The sequence below is a fragment of the Sparus aurata genome, chromosome 19, assembly GCF_900880675.1.
Source record: "Sparus aurata chromosome 19, fSpaAur1.1, whole genome shotgun sequence".
In the NCBI taxonomy this organism is placed as follows: Eukaryota; Metazoa; Chordata; class Actinopteri; order Spariformes; family Sparidae; genus Sparus; species Sparus aurata.
This window is the reverse complement of record NC_044205.1, coordinates 16,352,536-16,374,547: the sequence shown is the minus strand read 5'-3', so window position 1 is coordinate 16,374,547 and position 22,012 is coordinate 16,352,536. Positions and strand designations below refer to the sequence as shown.

Here is a 22,012-nt window from a genome sequence, read left to right as displayed (position 1 = left end):
TGATTGCATTAAATTGTACAGGTTTAATTTATCAATCTAGCAACTACTATGTGAGGTCCAAAAAAGTGCAAAAATAAAAGTTTTATCAAACTCTGCAGCTAAAAAACCCAAAACATATTAATGCAGCCTGATCTAAGGCTGCTTCTGGGTCATGTCCAGAGAGAAATAAAAAGGTGGCTCAGCATGACAATGACAAATAAATCACATAGAACTCGAACCTCATTTGTTAAATACAGGCTTAGAAAAAGGTCTGCTTGATTAATACGAGCTCTCTTCATTTAGTTTTGCAGGACCGTACAAAAGGCTGAAGATTACAGGAAACAAACTAGGCCCTTATCAGCTGAGTCATCGCCAGTCAATGAGACCACAACACCAGAACCCATACTGATGTCCTACGTCAATCCTATACACTTTGAACTTAACACCATGAGAATTTCCACAAGCCTTAAAAGGCGGTGCTCTATCGAAAACTTCCTGTGCGCACATTCTTTTGACACTCTTTACGATGAGTGAGTTCACTGAAGGAAAATTAGGCAAAACTGGGTAAACACACATGTCCCTATGCACTTCATATTTCATTATCATTAGGGGACAGAGTATCAATCACTGTGATTCGTTTTTAAGTTCTCGTAATTCTTACATCATTATGACAACCTCATAATACATCATGACTTCTCATACACCACATATCTACGCGGTCTTATCTTCATTCATTCTGCGCAGACGTCCAGGAAGAACATGAATAGTGGCGTCACATGGGCGTCTGGTGATGCGATGTTTTAACTCATGGTCAACATTTCCTCACCTCAAAATTGACAGATAAGTTCCTCTTCAGGGCAATTTCATAGACCAGGCTGATCTCTGATTTGCTGGCATCGCTGCCCTCATCAGTCTCCGCTTTTTCTTCTGGGCTCTGGAAAAGTAGGAAAAAAATCCAAGTCAAAATGGTTACACATGAGCGATGCACTTTCTTCATTCATAATGCGTCCTTTATTTCCCTGCGCCGCTTGAACCTTCACTGAATATTTTGAAGTTGTTGAAGCAGGTTATCTTAGTTTGAAAGATGGAAGCATGTTCCCAAATGTGTTGACGCTGATGCTGATTTGGCAGACTCCATACAAACTCAATACCCCCATAAAACCAGCAACACTCAATGTTTTTTCCATGAGGAAAGAGTGAGTGAAAGAGGATTAGAGTGTCCGACTTAGGACAAGCCTTATGCAAGACAAAACTAAAGAAAGACTTTACTTTACTCTACTGAAAAGTGTGAAATAAGACCTAACTTTTAAACAATTACATCAACTTAAAAAATTACAGGATCATTCATATAGGTATTTAAAATTACATGTTTAGTAGAATGTTAACAAAAAAGTGTCCAACCCAGGACACATTAACATTTGATATAAAAAAAAAAAAATGTTAAGGTTGGGCAGGCTCATATAACTAGCATTACTGGTTTCCTAAACTCAAATGAGAAGTGCTGACCCATTTAAATGTAAACTGTCTTGATATCTGTGGAAATGGCTACATTAAAGAAATTAACTCATTTAAAATGGCATCACCAAAGCTCGCCTGTTGGGCTGTAACAGACTGAGGTGTAAGATGATCTTGCCATAACAGTCTGAGCCAAAGCAATAATGAATCACACGAGAGATGAATGAAGTATATTCAGCTGTAGAGAACACAACGTGCTTGAGTCCTACAATGTTCTTTCATGTGCAGATATTTTTATTATCAAGTTGGATCAATAGTCAGATCCCATGTTTCCTTTTAGTTGATTTACTGATCAATGGCAAATGTTTGAGTTTAAAGCAAGATTTTTTTTTAGCGGATGGAAGGAAATGGAAATGTTTCTTTCGCCTGATTAAAAGTATGAACAAATACAAAAAATGTGACCCCAAAACTGTGTAATATATCAACCCGAGAATAAGACGCCTACAGGGTGGATGTCGGCCAAGCTGCTGCAACGAGAAGCCTGCCTGTTTTCTGGCTAGGATCCTTATCTGATATGGGATTGGGAACTCAGTATCCCAGGACATGACTGGTGGTCCTCTGTCTGTACAGGACGGTCTCTAAAAGAGGTGGTCCATTAAATATGAGAATATTTGTTTATTAGCTCTCTGCTCCAAGATAGACAAATTATTGTTCGTGAATATCAAGAACTGTCTTGGAAACATTGAGCTGATCCACCCAAAATGATTGAAGATAGTCAGTGGAAAGCACCAGCAGGTTTCACTGGGATAATCACACATTTTCCTTTAATCCCGACAGACATAAGAACATTGCTATGTTAAAAATTTTAAGACATCTTTTCCTCAATCCGCAAAATTTACCGCCCATGAATCTATGAAGTAATTCTGGACTTAGTACCAGATGACTCAGGTTTGAGCCTTGGATTGTGTTTCTAATTACTAAGTTAGTTGTTTAAATATGGACCAGGCAGACTGAATCTTTTTGAACTGATTTCCATTCACTTCTGAATAGTCCTGCCATTGGTCCCTTCTGCTTATAAAGAAACCGAGTTCATGGCATAGAGATCATATCATCAGCCATACAATGAGGACCTTTTTGGTGCCAATTGTCTATGGGAAGGCAAAGTGCTGTCTCGATCTTTATCTTCTCATGTCCACCTCTTTGTCTGATTAAGTCTGAATGGCTGCGGTCTTTCCCTTTGGGCTTCTTCCCTTCTCGTGCCTCATTGTGCGACCTGATATGATGCATGATTCATGCAGCGAGATCTCTTGGATTTCACAGGAAATGCGGTCACGTGGCGAGATGCACACCTACCGCACCGGGCCAAAGACCTCACATGGGCGAGGTGTGTACGTGTGTGCACACTGTGCTTTGTGCTGAGACATATATCCTCTTATATTATACATGCAAGAAGGTGAGTCCAAAGGGAATCATCGGTTGTTTTACGCTGAACTGCTTTCATTAGAACATATATGTATTCATGGTTTTCATGGTTATACTCCCACCTGCCACTATCAGTGATGTGTGTGATTAATCGCGTGAATCCCCTCTCATGGCTGCGTTTACAAGCTGCCGGGATGTGAGCATCTGCATGTGACTGTGGGAGTGAATTAGCGTGGAAACTGAATGACCAAGCAGATACGCAACCTTCCTGTGACAAAGACAAATAGAGGGCTAAATCTGACTTCCACTTATAGAAGTACTAGACAGAGAGTTCTGGGAAAAGCGTAAGCAGGCGAGGAACCCATATTACGCTTTGAGACATTTACTCTGACCCTGAATGAGCTGCTGTGAATGAACAACGACTGTGGGCGAACAGAGGGCTTCACATTCACAACTGTGTTCATGGGCAATTGATTTCCTAAGAGGGCGAAAAGGTTTACCAGATTAAACGATGGAAAGAAGGGGCTCCCAGTAGACAAACTAACATAAAAAACCTGATTACAAAAGGTAATAGATTTAAAAATCTCTTCCTGGAAGTGCTCTTGTTTGATATCAGATATCCTAATTACCCTAATTCTAATATTATTACCAACATCGAAACCAACTGACATGGATTTCAAAGTTAGTCAGCAGTTTCATTATATAATCTTTATTGCCTGAAGTCATGTAAAGTTGGGTGAGGTTTTTTCGTGTTTCCTTGGGTTACATATTGTTGCTGTACCGGTGTATAAACACAAGACAATTAAAACATCACTGCCATTTACCCGCAGTCTTCCTGAAAATAACGGTTTGACAGCCCATGGTGACAAGGAACACCTTTAGCCTGAGGGCGTCCACACACTTACATGAACAAGAGCGCACACACACTCGTGTGGAGACAGAAAGACAAACATATACTGTAGACACAATGTGCCTCAATTTGTAAAGCAAGACTCAGAAGCAGCAGCAAACAAAGAGCACATTTATGGAGACTGACGCCACAAGACAGCGAGTCAGGCAGGTGAAAGGAGCCAAAGCGTTTTGAATAACCATCAGCGATGCCAGGCCGTGAGGATATGGGGTAATTTGATTTCCGGTGGGAGATGATAACAACAGTTAACAGCCATGCCTGGGGGGAAACTCTCTGGAAAGGTACAGTGACATTGGGAGTAGGTGAAAATGAATAAAGACAAAATGAGGAGAATATGCACTCCTGCCAGGTGAAAACTAAACTGTCGCGACTGCATTAGAGTAATTAGAGCCGAGGTGGATTTGGATTCAATCTGGTTATGCATTCATCTTACTATCTGCAAAAAACACTTTTACACTTTTAACAGAGCCTCTGGGGAGCGCATCAACAGATCAGCAGCACAAATCCTTTGACATTTCATTAAGGGAAGAGTGTTCCAAGTAGAAGGGGCGGGAGTAGAGAACAGTCATGTGGCGTGAAAGCAGTTGGAAGGTGACTGAAGTGCTGAAAGGATGAGGCTGCAGTGATTGGAGGACAATTTAAGTGGAGAGTGGAGTGACCTTTTATGGACAGAATGAATGACAGGACGTCAGGCTGGAAGGAAACAGCTTTGTGCGGGGGCTGGAGGTTTCATAAGGTGCAAACATGTGCAGACAGTTCCCACATTCATACACGTATAATGAAAATTAATCTGCAACAAAATGCTTCATTGTGTAAGTAATTTAAAGTCATTTTCAAGCGCTTTACATTCACCCATTCACACACACATTCAAACACTGATGGCGGAGGCTGCCATGCAAGGTGTCGACTGCTCATCAGGAGCAATTTGGGGTTCAGTATTTTGCTCAAGGACACTTCAACATGCAGCTGGTGGGAGCCGGGATTTGAACCAGTGACCAGTGGTTTGTTTGTTTGTTTCATAATTCATAATAAACCTATGCATATCTGTGGATGGATAGGTGCGTAGGAGAAGACTTTCGGGGTTGACCAAAAAAGAACGAAAAGCTTCCGCACAGTGTCCTCTTCATTTGCAATCGTAAAAACATAATAACAATGTTTCAGTGCACAGACCTTCATTAGATTATTAAAGAAAACAGGGTACAGGGTCGAGGTGAACAATAATCGTTCCAAACAAGTGAGACATAAAAGATTGTTAACATTCATCTGTCTTAAATGGTCATTCACGCAGAGGATTTTACAGTAATGGAAATGTACTTAATATGATGTAAGGAATTCTCAGAGGGGAAGCCGCCGAGTGCTTGTTAGACAACTAACAGTAAGCCTTTTCTGTTTGTAAGTGCTTGTGTTTACCTGTGGTGGCCGTTCAGGGATGGGTTCATTGCGCAGGGCTTGCAGGGCCTTCATGGCAGCGCTGTGTCTGGCTGCTTGGCGGGTGCGTCCCTCTCCGATAAACTCATGACTCCCCACAGACAGCTGCACATAGAAGATCTTAGGAACAGGATAATGGTACCTGGAAATGAACAAAGCAACAGAGGGGAAAAAGGGAATGTTTAGTTTTGGTTTATTTGGTATATTTAAATAACAATATATGACATATATACAAAAAGCGACGGGAGGGAGAGGCTTGGACATTATAAGCCAAGATATCAATTCACACCGTTTACACCGTTCCCAAATTAAAGGCCCACCACTTCATCAGGGTCAATTACTACACAATAGACTGCTGGCCAACCACTTGACTAATGTCTTGCTATTGAATCTGAGCTCAGGGCTGCCAAACAAAGCACAGGGACATATATCCTCTGCTCTTTCTTCTGGCCCCGAACATAGATTTTCCTCTCTTTCTTTGGGCCCTGACAGAGCGGGACTGAGCTGTCACTGAGTAGATTTAGAGGTCTGCGAGTCCGCGTGTGTGATACCCCCTCCTGGGTCAGGGGGAGAAGGGCTGAGAATGTCTGCCGGATCGACGACAAGGAAAGAGAAATAGTGGGAAAGCTAACAAGAGGAGAGAGTAATCTAAACTTTTTTAATATCCGTCTCCCTGTACTCGTTCTTCCCTGCCAGACTACTCTCACATCACAGAAGGACATACAGAAAACATATGTAGTAGACACATACGGATAGCAGCAGCAGAAGCAGCAGCTGGGAGTTATGGAATCCTGCATGGAGTCTGGTGCCAAAACATTTTAAATATTTTTATATGTGATTAAGGCATTGGGCTTTTAATGAGACAAGGAAAATCAATAGTTTGTGAAATTCAGAAGAAAATGATAACAAGCTTCACAGAAATGCAGCTGTGTGTACTGCTATACCAAAACATCCTACTTGGCACAGCAGCAGCCATGAGATGTGAGATTTAATACTTGATAGGAATTTGGGGAACCAGCGACAAAATAACACCCTAGAAGCTTGGGTATGTAGGACGTGACGACCTGTATGCACTGAAAACACTCATAGTTTCTCTAACAGCAAACAGGCACATCATTAACTGAAGAGATCTCAAGTTGTGGTGCCATAACAGCAGCCCATGTCAGAAAGCACTCCTTTGTATATATGCTATTGTGCTAAATTTAAAGAGTGACGGCTACTCACATGGCTTAAAGGTGAGAACATTTCAGTATCTACTTTATGGTAAATGTGTTTTTAAGTGAAGATATTGCTAGAACTTCAGTGTAAGGTTGTGAAGTCTTATTTTGGTAGTTCATCATCATTTTGTTATCATTCCTATGATCAATAATAACAATGTAACACAACCTTATTGCTAACATCTGGAAATGGGCTCAAGACGATGCTCAGAAGGTGAAAGGAATTTGAGCAGACATGCAGATTTCAAACAAACCCCAAAAGTGAAAGAGAAAACAAGAGCGACAAGATAATTTTGAGCCAAACTATCCACTGTGAACTTACCTCAGACTTTAGAGACTGACTTACGTTCTATTTTAACACTGAATGATTTGGCTGAATTGTTAGCTTATGTAGAACCAATTTCAGCATCTGAACCAAGGGTGCTGAAACTTTTTTTCCCCTGAAAGTTCATAACTGACAATTAATGGTCCTTGAGTTGCGACTTTCCCTCAAGTGACTGACTTTGTACCCAGTGTCACTCTCACCACCATGCTCAGATCCTGAAAAAATAACAAATAACTAATTTGAGATACTAAGTGATTTTACCTCAAATAATGAAACGAAATTAGCAAAAAAATAAATAAATTAAAAAAATAACATTAAAAGTACAATATGTCTCTTCTGCCACTAGGTGACTCTATCAATGGTGCAGAGCTGCTGTTCATCTGCTAAAGCTGGCCAGAGATTCAGGTGAAGGACCTGACTCTCTAGAGAATAAACACCAGGAGTCACATTGTCTTGCTCTGGAGTCGTTTACAGATAGGAGGATAGCTAAGATATTACTTTGTAACTTTTGAGATAACTCCTGTTTATCAACCTGACAATGCAAAGTCTCTGTGTGAAAAGGTCTAGAATCTCTGATGAGTGGAGAATTGGGGAGCGCTGCTGCTCGCTATTGTTAGCTCATGGCTAATGTACAGTAAAGTAATCTGGCTGTTTGGGGTGGATACATTTTTATTCATGTTCGGTTTAGTTGGTTCACCAATATCCCTATTCCAGAAGTAGCGATGGGTAAATTCAACATATTATATCTTTAAATGTTTCTTTCACTACAAATATTTGGTGGGCCAAATGTAAGCTTATGGTTTCTTAGGGTAGTCCTAATCTAAACAAGATCTTGTAGCATTGTCCCCATGTTCCTGGATCTTAGGAGTTACTTTGATGAGTACAGTGTTATCACAACTGATAGAAATCATGCCAAACTCAATTTCCATACTTTGAAAATAAGACTGAAGTTGAAATAAATTGAAATCAACCGTCAAGTGGACAAAGTTCCCTAGACTATGACTCTTTACTAACAGTAAGTCTTAAAGCAACACAGTGTGACTGGAGAAAGCTGTCTGTTGAGTCACATTCCCGGGTCCTCAAATACTGACGCTTTGAGCCCAAGCTCGGGTATTGGTATTTATCTTTCCCAAGATTTGCTCTAAAAGTTACGTAAATTTGCTTTAACAGCACATCTGTTCCTTTTCTTAATATCTCCTCCCCTCTTCCGCTTACGTCTTCCTCAATCTCCTGCTCAGTCGGCCTAACAATGAGTCAGCGTTTTACTCCCAAAAATTCGGCAGGTCTTCCTCCGGCCCACAGCCCTCCTCTCATCCTGCTCTCAGCTCCTCCTGGCCACGGGAGCCTTGCCTGGGCGGGGGCCTGCCTGGGCGGGGGCCTGCCTGGCCCTCGCACGTCAAGTGTGGCCCCAGGGTCTCAGAGGACATGCCAAGTGCAACATGGGCTCCAGCCAACAGCGCTGAGCTGAGATGGGAGCAGCTGGGGCTGGAGCGCCGAGTACAGGTGCAGAGAGGAGGAGAGAGAGAGAGAAGGATAAGGGAGAGAGAGGAGGAGGGAGACTGAAGGGGAGAGAGAGGGAAGCAAAGAAAGAGAGAAGAGAGAGGGGGACATGGAGGGAGGCCTGTGGGAGACCCTACTCCACAACGTGGGAAAGTAGTGGCTTACACACAAGCGAGGCAGCCAAGAGCACAGGCGAGCACACGCACACACATCAAAATCGTGCAGATAAAAAAAAGCAGGGAAAATCACGTCAGCACTCCATGGCCAGTACAAAAATCAGCACATGCTGGCTGGATATGTCTGGGCTGTGTTATCAATTATTATTTTTGTTATCATTACTACAGAGAGGGAACTGGACCAGGACACCTGTAGGGAGGGTGTGGACACTGCTGCAAGGGAATAAAGAAAAAAGAAAAAAGAAAAAAACAAAACACTGCGTCTGTGTGATGATGTGAGTGTGTGTTTGGTGCATCTGCTGGGAATACCAGAACTCAATCAAATGATAACTCATCAGTATTTAGCCATGAGTAATACATTTGACTTTGAGATCACAAGCTTCCCTGCAGCTCTCTTTCATGTGGGCCATATTATTCAAGGTTACTGATTCATCTTAATCATTCAAAGACTTGTGCGTGAAGACACACAGAGACATTTAAAGGTGAGCCCACACACAGTCCTACTGGGAAACAGGAGATATGGTACTGCAATTATTACGGAATGACAGAGTGACATTTGGGCTGGAAAGTATTTTCTGCTGTGGCATCGAAAACTATTTCTCTTCTGAAAACAGCTCAAACTTTCTCACTGTATGTGTTATACTTGTTCCTAAACTGAGCAAGCAGATAATCTTGACTTTATCATTTTGCAGCATCTTTACATTCACAGCAGCAGGTAGTGACACTAGACCCATCAGGGATGTGTGCGATTAGTCAACTAGTTGATTAAACTATTACAGCTTTCGCTAGTCGGCACCATTATCTTATGAATGTCAACATGTTGTAATAATAATAATAATAATAATAATAATAATAATAATAATAATAATAATAATAATAATAATAATAATTATTATTATTATTATTATTATTATTATTATTATTATTAATTGCGGACATACTGTAATTTGCACCGAAAGGTCATGTGCTATGTTGCTTTATAAAAAATGAGCATCCACCAATAATATTAACGATGATACTCAACTGTTGCAAGTAAGATGTAATAAACAAAATATTTTACCTCATAGAGTAAACTGTACTTCTCATCTCATTATCTGCTGCTTATCCGTTAGGGTCGCGGGGATGTAAACACTATATCCCCCCCCCCCTTTTCAAGGCGTCGCGGGGGTTACTGGAGCCAATCCCAGTTATCTCTCTGGGCGAAGGCAGGGTACACCCGCCAGCTCATCGCAGGGCCCTTACTGATGGCAGAGATGCCAGCTGCACATCAGGAGCAATTTTGGGGTTCAGTCGCTTGCTCAAGGATACTTCTGTAGTAAACAGAAAACTGTATTTAATTTTTTTTATTTATCTCCTGCATAATTTACGGTAATTTCGGTACAGTGACATTCAATGGTTAATTTCTTAAATTACCATGACAGATGGCCGAGCTTTCCAGTCACGATTGGGGCAAATACAATAACCAAGACGCAAACACTAGAGCTTGTATAGTTCAATGGAAGCAACCAAAAATGTGTTGCCAGTAACTGAACACATGACATTCAGATGGAAGTGTATAGGAAGCGGTGAAGATTTCAACAGCTTTGGCTGGCAGAATTATGCCGACCGCAGCGATCAAAACCAAATGCTGCACTTCCCTTTAGTCATAAACCTGCCATTGTGTCCATGAGAACACATCAAATTCAGTTTTGTTCAGAATATATTGCCCTCTTTAATTTGCCAACTCAGCTGTGGTTGCTGTTAAGAGACCCCAGTGAGACCCCACTCATTATTCATTGAATTTCAAATAGGCTACTCCTTAAGGTATGTAATATATTAGCATTTCTTGTGCATGCAGCTAATTATTTGATGATGTAGCACAAAAATGTTAATACCTCCACCAAGGAGGTCATGTTCCCAACTGAGTCCGTTGATTTGTTTGTTGGTTGGTTGGTTGGCAGGATCACAAAAATAAACCTACCCTAACGTATTTCCGCAAAACTTGAATGGAGGATGGGTCTCGGCCCAGAGTAGACCACATTAACTTTCTTTAACATTGCGGAATAATGCATGGCTCTTGATTAACAATAAGGCGAATTCAAGTGGCCGGGATGTATTAGAGAGTACAAAAGGGGACTGTTATGTGCTCTACTGAGTGCCACTGCAGTTTAAAGTGCAAGTGATCTTTGAATGGGTGCGCTTGTGCATTTTATGGTACACTCTTGGATGTTTTGTCGTCAATCTCTCTGCCTTGGACTGGTGCTTTGATAATGGACTTCAAAATTGGTTGTGTGATGGTGCTGTCATTTTGTCTGGTCTGTGTTATTGAGTTCTTTGATTATGTGCCTCATCTGTTGTGCTTTGTTGGTGTACTCTACTTAGAAAAATCAATAAAAAACAAAATGTAGTGCAACAATAAAACACAGTGATGTTGCCACTTCTCTGAATGAAAACAAACTCAGAAAAAGAGAGGAGACTTGATCGCAGTCGGGGAGAATAAGTCGACATGAAAAGCATATTTTGCAAAGTTGGGAAATGTGTTTTTAGCAGAAGCACTATGTTAGCTGTCCAGTGCATTCTGATGGTGTGTAAATGAGGGTCTTCATAGCAGTCACATTGTTGGATATTGGGCTAAAACATCAGAATTTTAACATGGACTACATCAGAATTTCTCACAATAGGATCTAAACTATTTTCAAACCACCTTTCTCTAAAATATCAAAATTGTTCCGGATAGAGCAAAATGGTGCAATGTTAAGGGGCCAAACACAGTTGAGCTCATCACTCATCCACTTTCAAGATGGCTGAACAGTGTAAAAATTGACATTGGATAAATGTGTCATTCATATCTGTATAGTTTTGATTTCTTGATGTGTACAAATCAGTGAGAAACACTCATATTTCATTAAACATTGCCCTAAAAAGGGCAAACAAGTCAGAAAAAATGAATTCATTATGGTTGCATGTCTTTTCATGTGCTACTGGTAAAAGCCTTGAAGTAATTTAAGCATACATTTGTGTAGCTCTCGTATTGAGGATTGAAACATATGTACTCCACTACCAAAAAGAGCAGCCGACTGGAGAAACTGGGCCAACCAAACGCAGACAAATAACAGGACGGGAATGAGGGGGCGTACTGGCCCACTTCACCTCCCAGCGTCACTAAGCTTGACCACCAAGACATCCACTGGCCACACATGCAAACACAAATGCTTATATGCATTAAACCGTGATTACACACACACGCATAAACACGCAGAACTGAGAACTCAGAGCCTTGTAAAGGGGACGGGGCTGCGCTGGGAGCAAAAGGGTGACAAAGATTTGGGAAATGCAATAACTTGGACAGGCTCACTCCTCCAACAGCTGTACTTTCTTCCAATCTCCTGTCAGACCTCTACTTGTTTTCTCTCCCTCCCAACTTCCATATTTCATTCCCTTTGTCCATCACTGATTGCTTTCCTTCCCTTTTGCCTCACGCAACTGCTAATGTAGAAAATACATGGTGGTGTGAGAAAACAGCCCACGTAGTCAAGTAAACATAGTGCTCAAAACACCAACTGTCATGATGTTTGGAGGGGTTGTATTCAAAGTTGCTTGGACCCTGTCGGAGATCAGAAACCACTTATCCACATGGGAGGATTGGATTCAACATGATGGCGGAGCTGTGGTTTCATATAAATGATTTCTTTCTGAGTCTTTTGTTGAGCAATATTTTTCCATGTCATACACGAAACAGAAAGACATGGTAAAGTTGTTTCAACTGGAAAACGCACTAAAGTGCCCTTTAAGGTGCGCTCTAGGGCGCCCCAGCCCTCTCTTCAGTATAAATATGTCACAACTCTCTGTGCGTTGGAGCCCCACCGCAAACAGCTGGAGCTATTTTTATTTTTTGCCCCTGCCACTCAAACATACTCCACCACTGGGTGTAGACGTAGGCATTTTTGTACCTCCAATTTGTTGAGACCGTGCCACAAGCTACAAGGCCTTGCCGCATGTGTGGAAGGTGTCTTTTAAGTGGACTCCGGATGAACTAGCCTTCAGGTTCTGCCGCTGTATGTTTTGCGTTTGGGAGTATAATAAAAGCATCGGTGGTGTGCGACCTGGTAGTAATGAAATGTTGCCGTTCTCAGTGCAATAAATATTGTGGAGCTTTTATTTATGGTGCAAAAACTCTCATTGTTTTCTAAAAAGACCATGACAGCAACTTCACTAGGTCATATTGACACCAAAAGCATTTAGTGTGTCAACTAAACTGACAATCAATAGTACACTGACACAAATTGAATTATAGTATTAGATTGTAATAATTAATGAACTGTTACTGTACAGAAATAAAAAACTACGCTGGTAGTTAAAGTTACTAGAAGATGACGAGGGGGAAACAAAGTTTGTTTGCGTAAGTACATTACTGTACTATCAGACTACAGGGCAGCTTCTTACCACAGGCTCTGAAAATCTGCCATGAAAATTGTTTTTTGATTTTATGACTTGATAAGACCCGCTGACAGGCGTCAAGATTAACTAATGTAATTGTTCTGAAATTGTGGTCATGTTTGGGCAGTTTCAAACAATGTTAACCACCAGGTGATTATTATGCAGCAGTTCCTTAGAAAGACAGAGAAGGTGTGAAAAAAGTTTCTGAAAGTGGCAACAAACAGCTTGAGTGATAATGAGAAATTGTGTGTGCGATGTGAGAAACCACAGCCGTCCCCCTGGGGCAGCTCTGACTCAAACAAGTAGTGTTGGATTGCATTAGAATGTGAATCTTGTGGTGATTAAAGCTTTTTAGATCTTCAATGTTACCAACATGGATCAAATCTGTCAAGTGTAAAAAGTGTAAAAGTCGATATGTTGTGTTGACTCACCATCCAAGACCTTCCACCAGTCACTAATAGCTCTCATTTTACAGTTTAGTATAACCAAGCCTTACATTCTGTAGGTTTTCCTTAAAGCCTGCCATGGGAGCAATGTTTTTCCACCCCATATCCCTTCAGTGTAATGTCCTGCTGAGGTGGCTGACAGCTGGTGTCTACACTCATATCACTGCCTTTACAGACAACAGCTAATTATCAAGAATTGCCAACAGACGCTGGGCATAAACCAGAGGTTTCATAACTTATTTTAATTAAATTGTCCAATCTGACAGTGCTCATTGTTTTTACTGTTTGTTGTGGTTTCATTTTTCAAACGACAGATAAAAGCTCTCTTTGTGCGAACTCTGTAATCAGTGTGCTGCCTCCGTGTCCTCCTTCCATTGCCTGGCTCACGAGAAGTCACAGCCCCGTGTAAACTGACCCCGGCTCTCTTGTCACAATTTATTGCCGAGTCATGGCCGTACATCAAGTATTGTTTCCAACAATGATAGACTTTAAGTGCTGTAACTGACAGGTAGCACGTGATGGACAAAAAACAAAATGGGGTTACTACATGAAGAAAAAACAAGGGCTGATATCATTATGCTGCAATAAAAGCAGCCACTGGAAAAAAGCATTAATCTCTAATCATCTGACCAAAAACAGACACTGCATGAATATCAGAAAAATATCAGTGAGTAACAGACGACTTGCCAGCATGTGCAAAGCAATTACGCCATGTGTACATTTATGCGACACTGCAAAAGAAGAAAACACTTCTTAACCCTCATGCCCTTCTAGTGCCAACTGTTAAGACTTGGCTGGCTGAGCGGAACGGCTGGCTGGGGATCAGTCTAAAAATCAGACCCTGCTGTCCTCATTAAGAATATTAGATTGTGACCTGCTGTTTTATGTTCATTGTCATGAAGAAGGGAAAACGAGATTAAAAAAAACAAAACAACAAAAAAAAACTGCACCATTTTCTAAAAAAAAAAAACTAAAAAAAAAATATATGAATTCGTTATTGCCAAATTCTTCTGACTTGGTTTTCGTTGCAAGAAGTCTTTGTGCCTGCAACTTATTTTCTCTCCTTTTTTTTGGTCCTGCAGTCAGTTGCTTTCAATCAGTCCCTCTGAAATTAGTTGCAACAACATTACTGTGCAGTCCAGACAGAATGTGATGAATGCAAATCAGAAGATTGTATTTGACTTTTAGTGTATTTCTATTGAAAGATGAATATAACAAAGCTGGTGTACTTTGTGTAAAGCATAGCAGCGTCCAAGTGAATTTGATTCTTACTTTAGTCAAAAGAGTGCCTGTGGGCACTACAGGGGTGTGTCAACTTGCTGTTGGAAAAGCTGGTACGGTGTGTATCAATAACAAGTAAACAAGTATTGGAATCTTCTAAGAACAGCAGACATGGCGAAAAAAAAAGTGGATAAATAGCCAATTCAGTGACTCAACAATCAGCTAATTGGTCAGTTTATTAAGAGCTGCCACATTCTAGTTAATTTGCTTCAATTCTCTTTTCTTTTTTAGTTTGATTCATTCAAGGTCAGATGAGAACAATGCCACATAAGATCAGCAAGAAACTACCACAATGAAGCACCCTCAAAATGTGTCATTTAATTTTGAGCTGAAGTGCGGTTTTCTTTTGCTGAGAACGCAACACAAACCTATTAGAAGATGTTAAATACAGTTGCTCAGATTCCCCCTATTTCCTCGTTGGCTCTCATCTGGTAGGACCACCAAAGAAGAAGTGCAGCATCACTTGACAGAAAAAACTTTGTTTTGACTTTCCCCGCTCTGTAAAGTATTATAATGATGCACGATGACAGGCCTCCTAACAGGAATATGGCAGTATAAACTCTGAAAGGCATCCAACAGTGCGTCTGCTGCTGGGATGATGCAAACCAAAGTACACTAAGTACATATTTGTGATAGATTTCTTCCAGTGACACATCCAACCACACAAGACTGATTAGTGATCGTGGTGGGACAAGGGTTTAACTAAACTGTTTCCCAAGAAAAGGGAACCTGTCCTCCCTCTCAAAATTACAGAAACTGAGGCAGAGATCACAAACTCACAAGAACAGCTGCACAATTATGCCATTTACAGAGGGGCAATCCAAAGAGTTTGGATCACAAACCACTGTCTGAGCATCTTTGGCAAGTGCTGAGAAGCAGTAAAGGTACAGTAGGCAGGATTTGCCAACAGAGTGGATTAAGGTGATAAAATTGCTGCTTTGTTGCAGAGACGATGCGCCGGGAAATGTGAGATCGGTGTGTGCCGACAAGCTGACGTGCATTCTCTTGACAGCTCGACAATGATACTGCACAGCGACCCAGGCGGTGAGAAATTTCATTTTGAAAACTACAAGAAAAAAAGAAGGGTCGAATTTCTTGGTGCATGTTGTGTATTTTTTACAAACATACAGATTACGTACAGTGCTTAGAACCACACGTCGTCGTCTGACTTTCTCCCCTGATGCAACCTGCTTCACACGTAGTGGTCTCATTTTTACATTCAATACATCAAGGCAAAAGAGGAGGGGAGGACACACAGGGATACACAAACACCAAACTCCACTCAGAGGAGAGGAGATGAAAGGAGAGACCAGACTTCTGTGTCACTGAGTCTGTTAAGCACAAATCATTCTGAGCATTTGTTTATGTTGGACCTGTATTCCACTCCTCCACCCCCACCAGTGCACTCAATAAAACACAGCTTTATGAGTTTACACCCATTTGTACAATTTGGACAGATTATCCTTTGTTCTGGCATGTCGCCGTTGGTGATTTAGGAATGATCAGAGGAGATGCATCTTGATTTACTGATGCTCGCAGAAACTTTGCCATTTAAAAAAAATAATAATATGCAATGTAATAAAAAGTTATTCCCCTTAAGTTTCTACCTTGTGGTCTTTGGCAGCTCCCTTTTGTTTTTGGACAGCAGTGATGATGGGATGGATAAGAGAAACCATATCTGTGGCATGCGTGAGTGGACGCAAGAGCACACAGTGTCCTGATTAGGCAGCATGGGACTGTACGGCCGAACAGGGCCAGAAAGCTATATGCAAAAAATAAACCTGAGTGGGAGAAAGTGAGCAAAATGAAAAGAAAAAAAAAAGAAAGGCGAGGGCATGTGTGAAGGGGACCTCACAGTATCATCTGATATCTCTACATAGGAGGAGATGAGAGCAAGTTTTGAATATAGAAAAGCGCTCACGGGCAGATTTGCCTTTTTAAGTGAGCCAAGTTGGCCCAATTAGAGATGTAGATGACAAAGTACACCTGTGTATGTGTGTGCGCCCTTTTGAGAGTGTGTGTGTGTGCGTTTTTTGCCGTCTGGGGTGATTCTGATGCCCCGCAGGAATGAGAAGGGTATTCATTTTTCAAGGATAAGTATCTTTCCATGGCAACTGTCTCTTTTATATGTCTTTCATGAGCATGTACATACACACACAGCGTCACTAAGGCATATGTTCAGGTGTGATTCTTACAAGGTCACAGCCATGTAGTTATGAGTAGGGAGGAGCGATATGGCTGAAAAATGCATCACGATTTGTTTTCTAGTGTTTCTATCAGTCGAAATCGATAATTAGTGATTTTTTTTTTTTCAAATAAAACTGTAAGGGGGGTCAAGCACGTGAATAAGATTTTTGTATCCAGACTTCTCAACTGTTCTGAGCAGTAGCAAGTCCTTCGCTAAATGATACGCCACTGCATCCGTTATTTCTTTATAATTTGATGTTTTGTCGTATGGCACTGCTGCCGAGTACCTCTCCATGGTGTTCTGTTGCCGCTTGTGTGGAGTTCCACCTGCACCGGCAGATGACGATGGTTGTGGCTATTTGATGCTGCTGTACTCCAACAGATGAGAGAGGCTGAAGTGGTAAAATAAATGTGTAATTTCTCATACTGCCAGACTTGATAAGGACGACGACCTTGCACAGACTGCAGACAACATCGGTCTGACTCTTGTCGGACTTAAAATATCCAAAATATTGCCAAACTGGTGACGTGACCTTTCATCTTTTATCCACAATTTCCTCTCGCGCTGTCACACTCATTTTCTTCTTTCACTCCACACCGTTCTTTTTGTTAAAGCAGTTATGAGGCAGGATGGCGAAACATGAAAGTGCTACTATGTCACTCAACAGGTTGTTGCTAAGTTACCAAAGAGCGAGTGAGTTTGCTCATGCCACCAACCTTGCTTAGCTGGGCCAGGAGAGGTCGAGAGGCTATTCCAAACCCTAGCCTTAACAGTTCATTCATTCCCTGATTTTTTTCATTAAATGTGTGTTAATTGATTTTTGGCCATGTGGGAGCAGCACAACTAGCTGTAATACAACAGTGGCATATTACCATCATACAAAGTTGATATGACCAGTGTGTTAGCTAACACATTCAGATAACCTGGATGCATACATCTGCAGTCAGGTCTGATATTCACTCTCCTTTTTACTCTGGATTGATCTCACACAACTCGTAGGAGGAATCTTCTGTTTATTCAGCAGCGTAATGTTCCTCAATTACTGCTTTTACACCAAAATGAGTGCATATATTGAACGCAGGCAACCTCACTAAAAATAGGGGATGACCGCCTTTCTCCATTGTCAGTAAACGAGTTTCCCCCTCCGTTTGTTCGTTCAGGAACAGGAACATTATAAAACAGCATGGAGGCCACGGATAATTTTATAGTAGTTACTTCTTTCGATTAAGTCTCCCTTACACAAACTTACAGCAAATTAACAATGTTTTGAGTGCCGCTTGAACAGAGACAAAGTAAAAAAACTATTTACACACCAATGTCCAGAACTTCAATGCACATCATTGCATCGTGCTGAAATAGGGGTGACAGTAAGCACGTCCACCTAAGTGTCATGTTTCCATTATGGTGGAACGGAGCTGTTAAATACCTGTGACCACTGCAGTTAGCTGACAATTATGAATGAACACAGATTGGACCCTTACTAACTGAAGACAAAAGCATGGTGTTAGTGGGCTTTTAGGGAGTACGTTCCCTGGCCAGTTTCTACCTTTGTCTATCTGCTGTATGCTACTGGGCAGGTGGCATAAAGTGTTGGGTTTTTTTTTCCATTATCTAAGCTCCTATTGGTGTAAAATTACAGACTAGTCAATACAACATTATTGCAGCGACAGAAACCTCCTCTCGGTTTCCTGCAGAGAAAGCAGTGACGACCAGCTCGGTATCTCAACATCATCACAGGAGGAAATGTCACAGAGCAAAGCACCCCCAGTCATTCAGCCCACTATTCTTCCAGCTGACATAACGTATATGGTCATAACCAAATGAGGGCCCGGTGCAGGTGGGCGGCTTCTGACTGCTCTGCTTTGCTCCAACAGGGAAAGTCCTATCCAAATTCCAGCTCTGACAGAATGCAGGATGCAGGCGCCCCCACCCCCCTGGGATCGGAGCAGCAAGGGGAAACATGGGAGCGCCATGGATAGATGGCTGGGTGAGCCCAGTTTGAGTCATCGGAATCAGGTGTTCCAATGATAACACGCAAGTCTGGGATTGTCCACACACGGTTGACGTAACCACATTTCTTGATAACAAAAAATATTTCCCTGATTCAATAATCATTTATGTGAATCATTTGGGCTGAATTTCCTCATAATGTAACACAGCAGCTCAGTAACTGATTGAATGAGCTGAAAAACATCTATCATTCGGAGCATGTTCCAGAGTTTCTGTTGCCTGTCCCTGTGCTATCCCGGACAGATGTTAGAAATTCTGGTCAAATATTGTCAGTTCATTGAGCTTAACAACAATTCACAGAGCGCTGAGCATCAACAGATGTAAAGGCTCAGAATTTGAGAACCTGGGAGTGAGACTTAACAATCAACTATTTTTCTCAAGAATCCCTTACTGCCCTTATGCAATTCAAATTGTGCTTAAAGAGAATTAGATTCACTGTACAACATGGCTTGTGAGATTTAATTATGTTGGACAGATTTTACCAATTAAAAAACAGACAACAGAAACTCTAGTATTTCCAGTAGTTGAGCATGAACAATGGTATGGTTCTTGACTGCAGGACAACAGAGATGTATCTCTGATTTAAGCGCCGACTTGGAAGGCAAGAAATTATGCGCAGGCCCTTCGCCATAAATAAGATTCATTAAGACGCTGATAAATGCACATTTCATATTATCGCCATATTTTCTCATCAGGGCACTTTCTGAATGAATCAATACTGGTCTTGGTGGTGATTAGAGCGCTGATGGATCAGAGCCAGGCTGCCCTATTAATGGTCTGATTCTCCATCAACATGACTCCGGATCACTCTTATTCATCATAATAGGTAAGGACATGGGCATATGGAAACCTTCCTTTCCCCGCAGCATCATTAAGGTGACTGATTATAGAAATGGCCTGCCACTCCGCCACATAGTCAGTCGTCTGATGAACAGAATTCATATTCAGAAGGTCTCTCTTTCATTAATTCGGGGCTCGACTACACTGAAAGAAAGAGATCTGATGAAAACATAAGTGACCTTGGGATAATATATACTACTGGCTTTTCTGTTGCAGACACACACACATCCCCTCACCCCTCTCTCTTCCTTACAAAGTGGCATGAGAAAACAAAACAGACCATGAGAAATAGCCACAGCCTGTCTCTTAGAAACTCATCACTGTGACGTATGACATTGACAGACAGATGCTGGAAAACAGATTTTCTCCTCTACCCCACAGACATTTGTCTTTCACCCCCTGTTTGTTCCTGCATGGATCAAATAGTGGAAGATGTGAGCCAGATGCTAGACTGTCTGCTGACGAGACTCGCTGTTACCCAACACTGCAACGGATTCACTGACTTCTTCTGGCAACGTGTCTACATTTTAAAAATAAATCCCACACATTTGGCATCAGAATACCTTAGCACAGGACTTTAATGAGCCAAAGTTTACATAAAAAGCTAAACAGACATGCAGCCTTCGCTGTCTGGTCTCCTGGTTTTAGTGCGTTTATTGAGATAAGTTTTGTATGTAAACACTACGGATGACACTGCAGAGATCCATACTTATGAAAACCTATATCAAATTCACCATATTCATACCTTGCCTGTTACAAAATGGGTGCTCAATCACCTTAGAAAGGCAGCTACAGGATTTCTAAAATGAGGAAACACTGCCATCTGGAGGGCATCCTTTCATCGCCAGAAAATAAGTCCATGTATATAAACTTACACAGAATATTGGCTCTATGTTTGCCATGGCTCTGGAGCCACACTACTCAGCTTCTGTAAACTGTATTCACACAACTTATTTCACATTGCCTCTGTGTTTAAAATGACATCATAATATTTAGAGGACTAAAAAAAACACTATAAACTACTAGATGTAAATATTTATATTAGGCTGACATTTCATTAAACCAGTAACAAAATCTAAGCCCATCATTTCAAGACATGAAACTGTGAAAACATTTATGCCTGGCCTATTAAACACAGGGGGAAAAAAGGGACCTGTTTATCTTCCACAACACTCTTTAGATTAGTTACCGATTTTCTTGAAGTTGTCTCAGAGACACAAAAAGCGGCCACAGTGTACCTGATCACACGGTTAGGCAAGTCGACGCATCCAAATTCCTGAAAAACAATCCTTCACTGAGGGATCATTAATTGCACCTCTGTGGCATTTTTATGGAGTTTTGGAAATGGCTGGACGGCTCCAGTAAAGCAAAGAAAGAAGCCGACAGAGACTGAGTGCAAAGGGACCCCACGAGGGCACCACATTCATCAGCTTAGAAAACATATGGAGTGGAGGGCCACGTCTGACACACATCTGAGCCAGTTGGATCAAAGAAACAATGCAGGGCCATACAAAATATATCAAGACCATGTCCTCACATGTACACAGTAATGAATCTTAAAGCTCAACTCTTCCTCTGCGTTTTAGTCAACTATCAATTCAGCTAAGCCGGTGTTTCAGGCATCCAAAATTAAGTTTTTGAGCATGAGTTTGAGAACAGTCTTCTCAATGTGGTTGGGAAAACGAAACAAAAGTGACATAAGCTTTAGTAGCCCTTTAACTTCCATGTTTACAGACACTCCACTCATCTTTTTAAGGATTTGGTCAGTTATTCAGTCAATAGAACATAAATGGTTAAATTTTAGTCGCTTAAGCCGGAGCTGGACAGCTGACTAACAGCGAGATTGACTGTGCCCGAGGCAACCAGTGTGTGATATGCCACATGTAAACAAAGAATGAATGAGAAAGAAAAAAGTGTTTATCGTTTTGTTATGTAACTGAAAGGAGAGAAGAGCAGAGAAGATAAGGGAATTATTTTAAACTGATAATGAATAATAAACTGATAAAAAGTGGAGATAGAGTGTCAACACCCTCATAAATATGGTATCATTTCAACAGTTTTAAAAAGAAAATCTTAAGTTTATTATGATTCCATTAGTTTATTGATTTTTAATGGAAACATTTCTTGTGAATGCAGGATTGTTATTATACAATGACATTTTTATATGACATACATACGTTTATTATTGTGATTATATTAGCCTATTGGGTAGTTTTAATTAATGTCTAGTGAATTCATGATTATTTTTGAAATATTTTTCTAAATAATGCAGTTTTTTGTGATTTTTATATCATTATTATTGAACAGTATCATTTGTATTTCTCTAAATAATATTACCCTCATTATTATATGACATTTTGGTCATATGGCACATTCCCAGATGCAGTAGTGCAAAGTAGTTTGTCAACTCAATCTACCG

At 41.0% G+C, this 22,012-nt stretch overlaps 1 protein-coding gene across 2 annotated transcripts in view; it reads right to left on the bottom strand.

Annotated features, from left to right (window-relative positions):
- stau2 (staufen double-stranded RNA binding protein 2) overlaps positions 1–22,012 on the bottom strand; it is a 90,060-nt gene that overhangs the window by 61,678 nt on the left and 6,370 nt on the right. For both annotated transcript variants that reach the window (XM_030399026.1, XM_030399027.1), the window contains exons 6-7: positions 5,177–5,336; positions 806–913 (exon numbers count right to left, since the gene is read on the bottom strand). In XM_030399026.1, the coding sequence (XP_030254886.1) occupies positions 806–913; positions 5,177–5,336 (268 nt within the window). The remainder of the gene's footprint in view (positions 1–805; positions 914–5,176; positions 5,337–22,012) is intronic.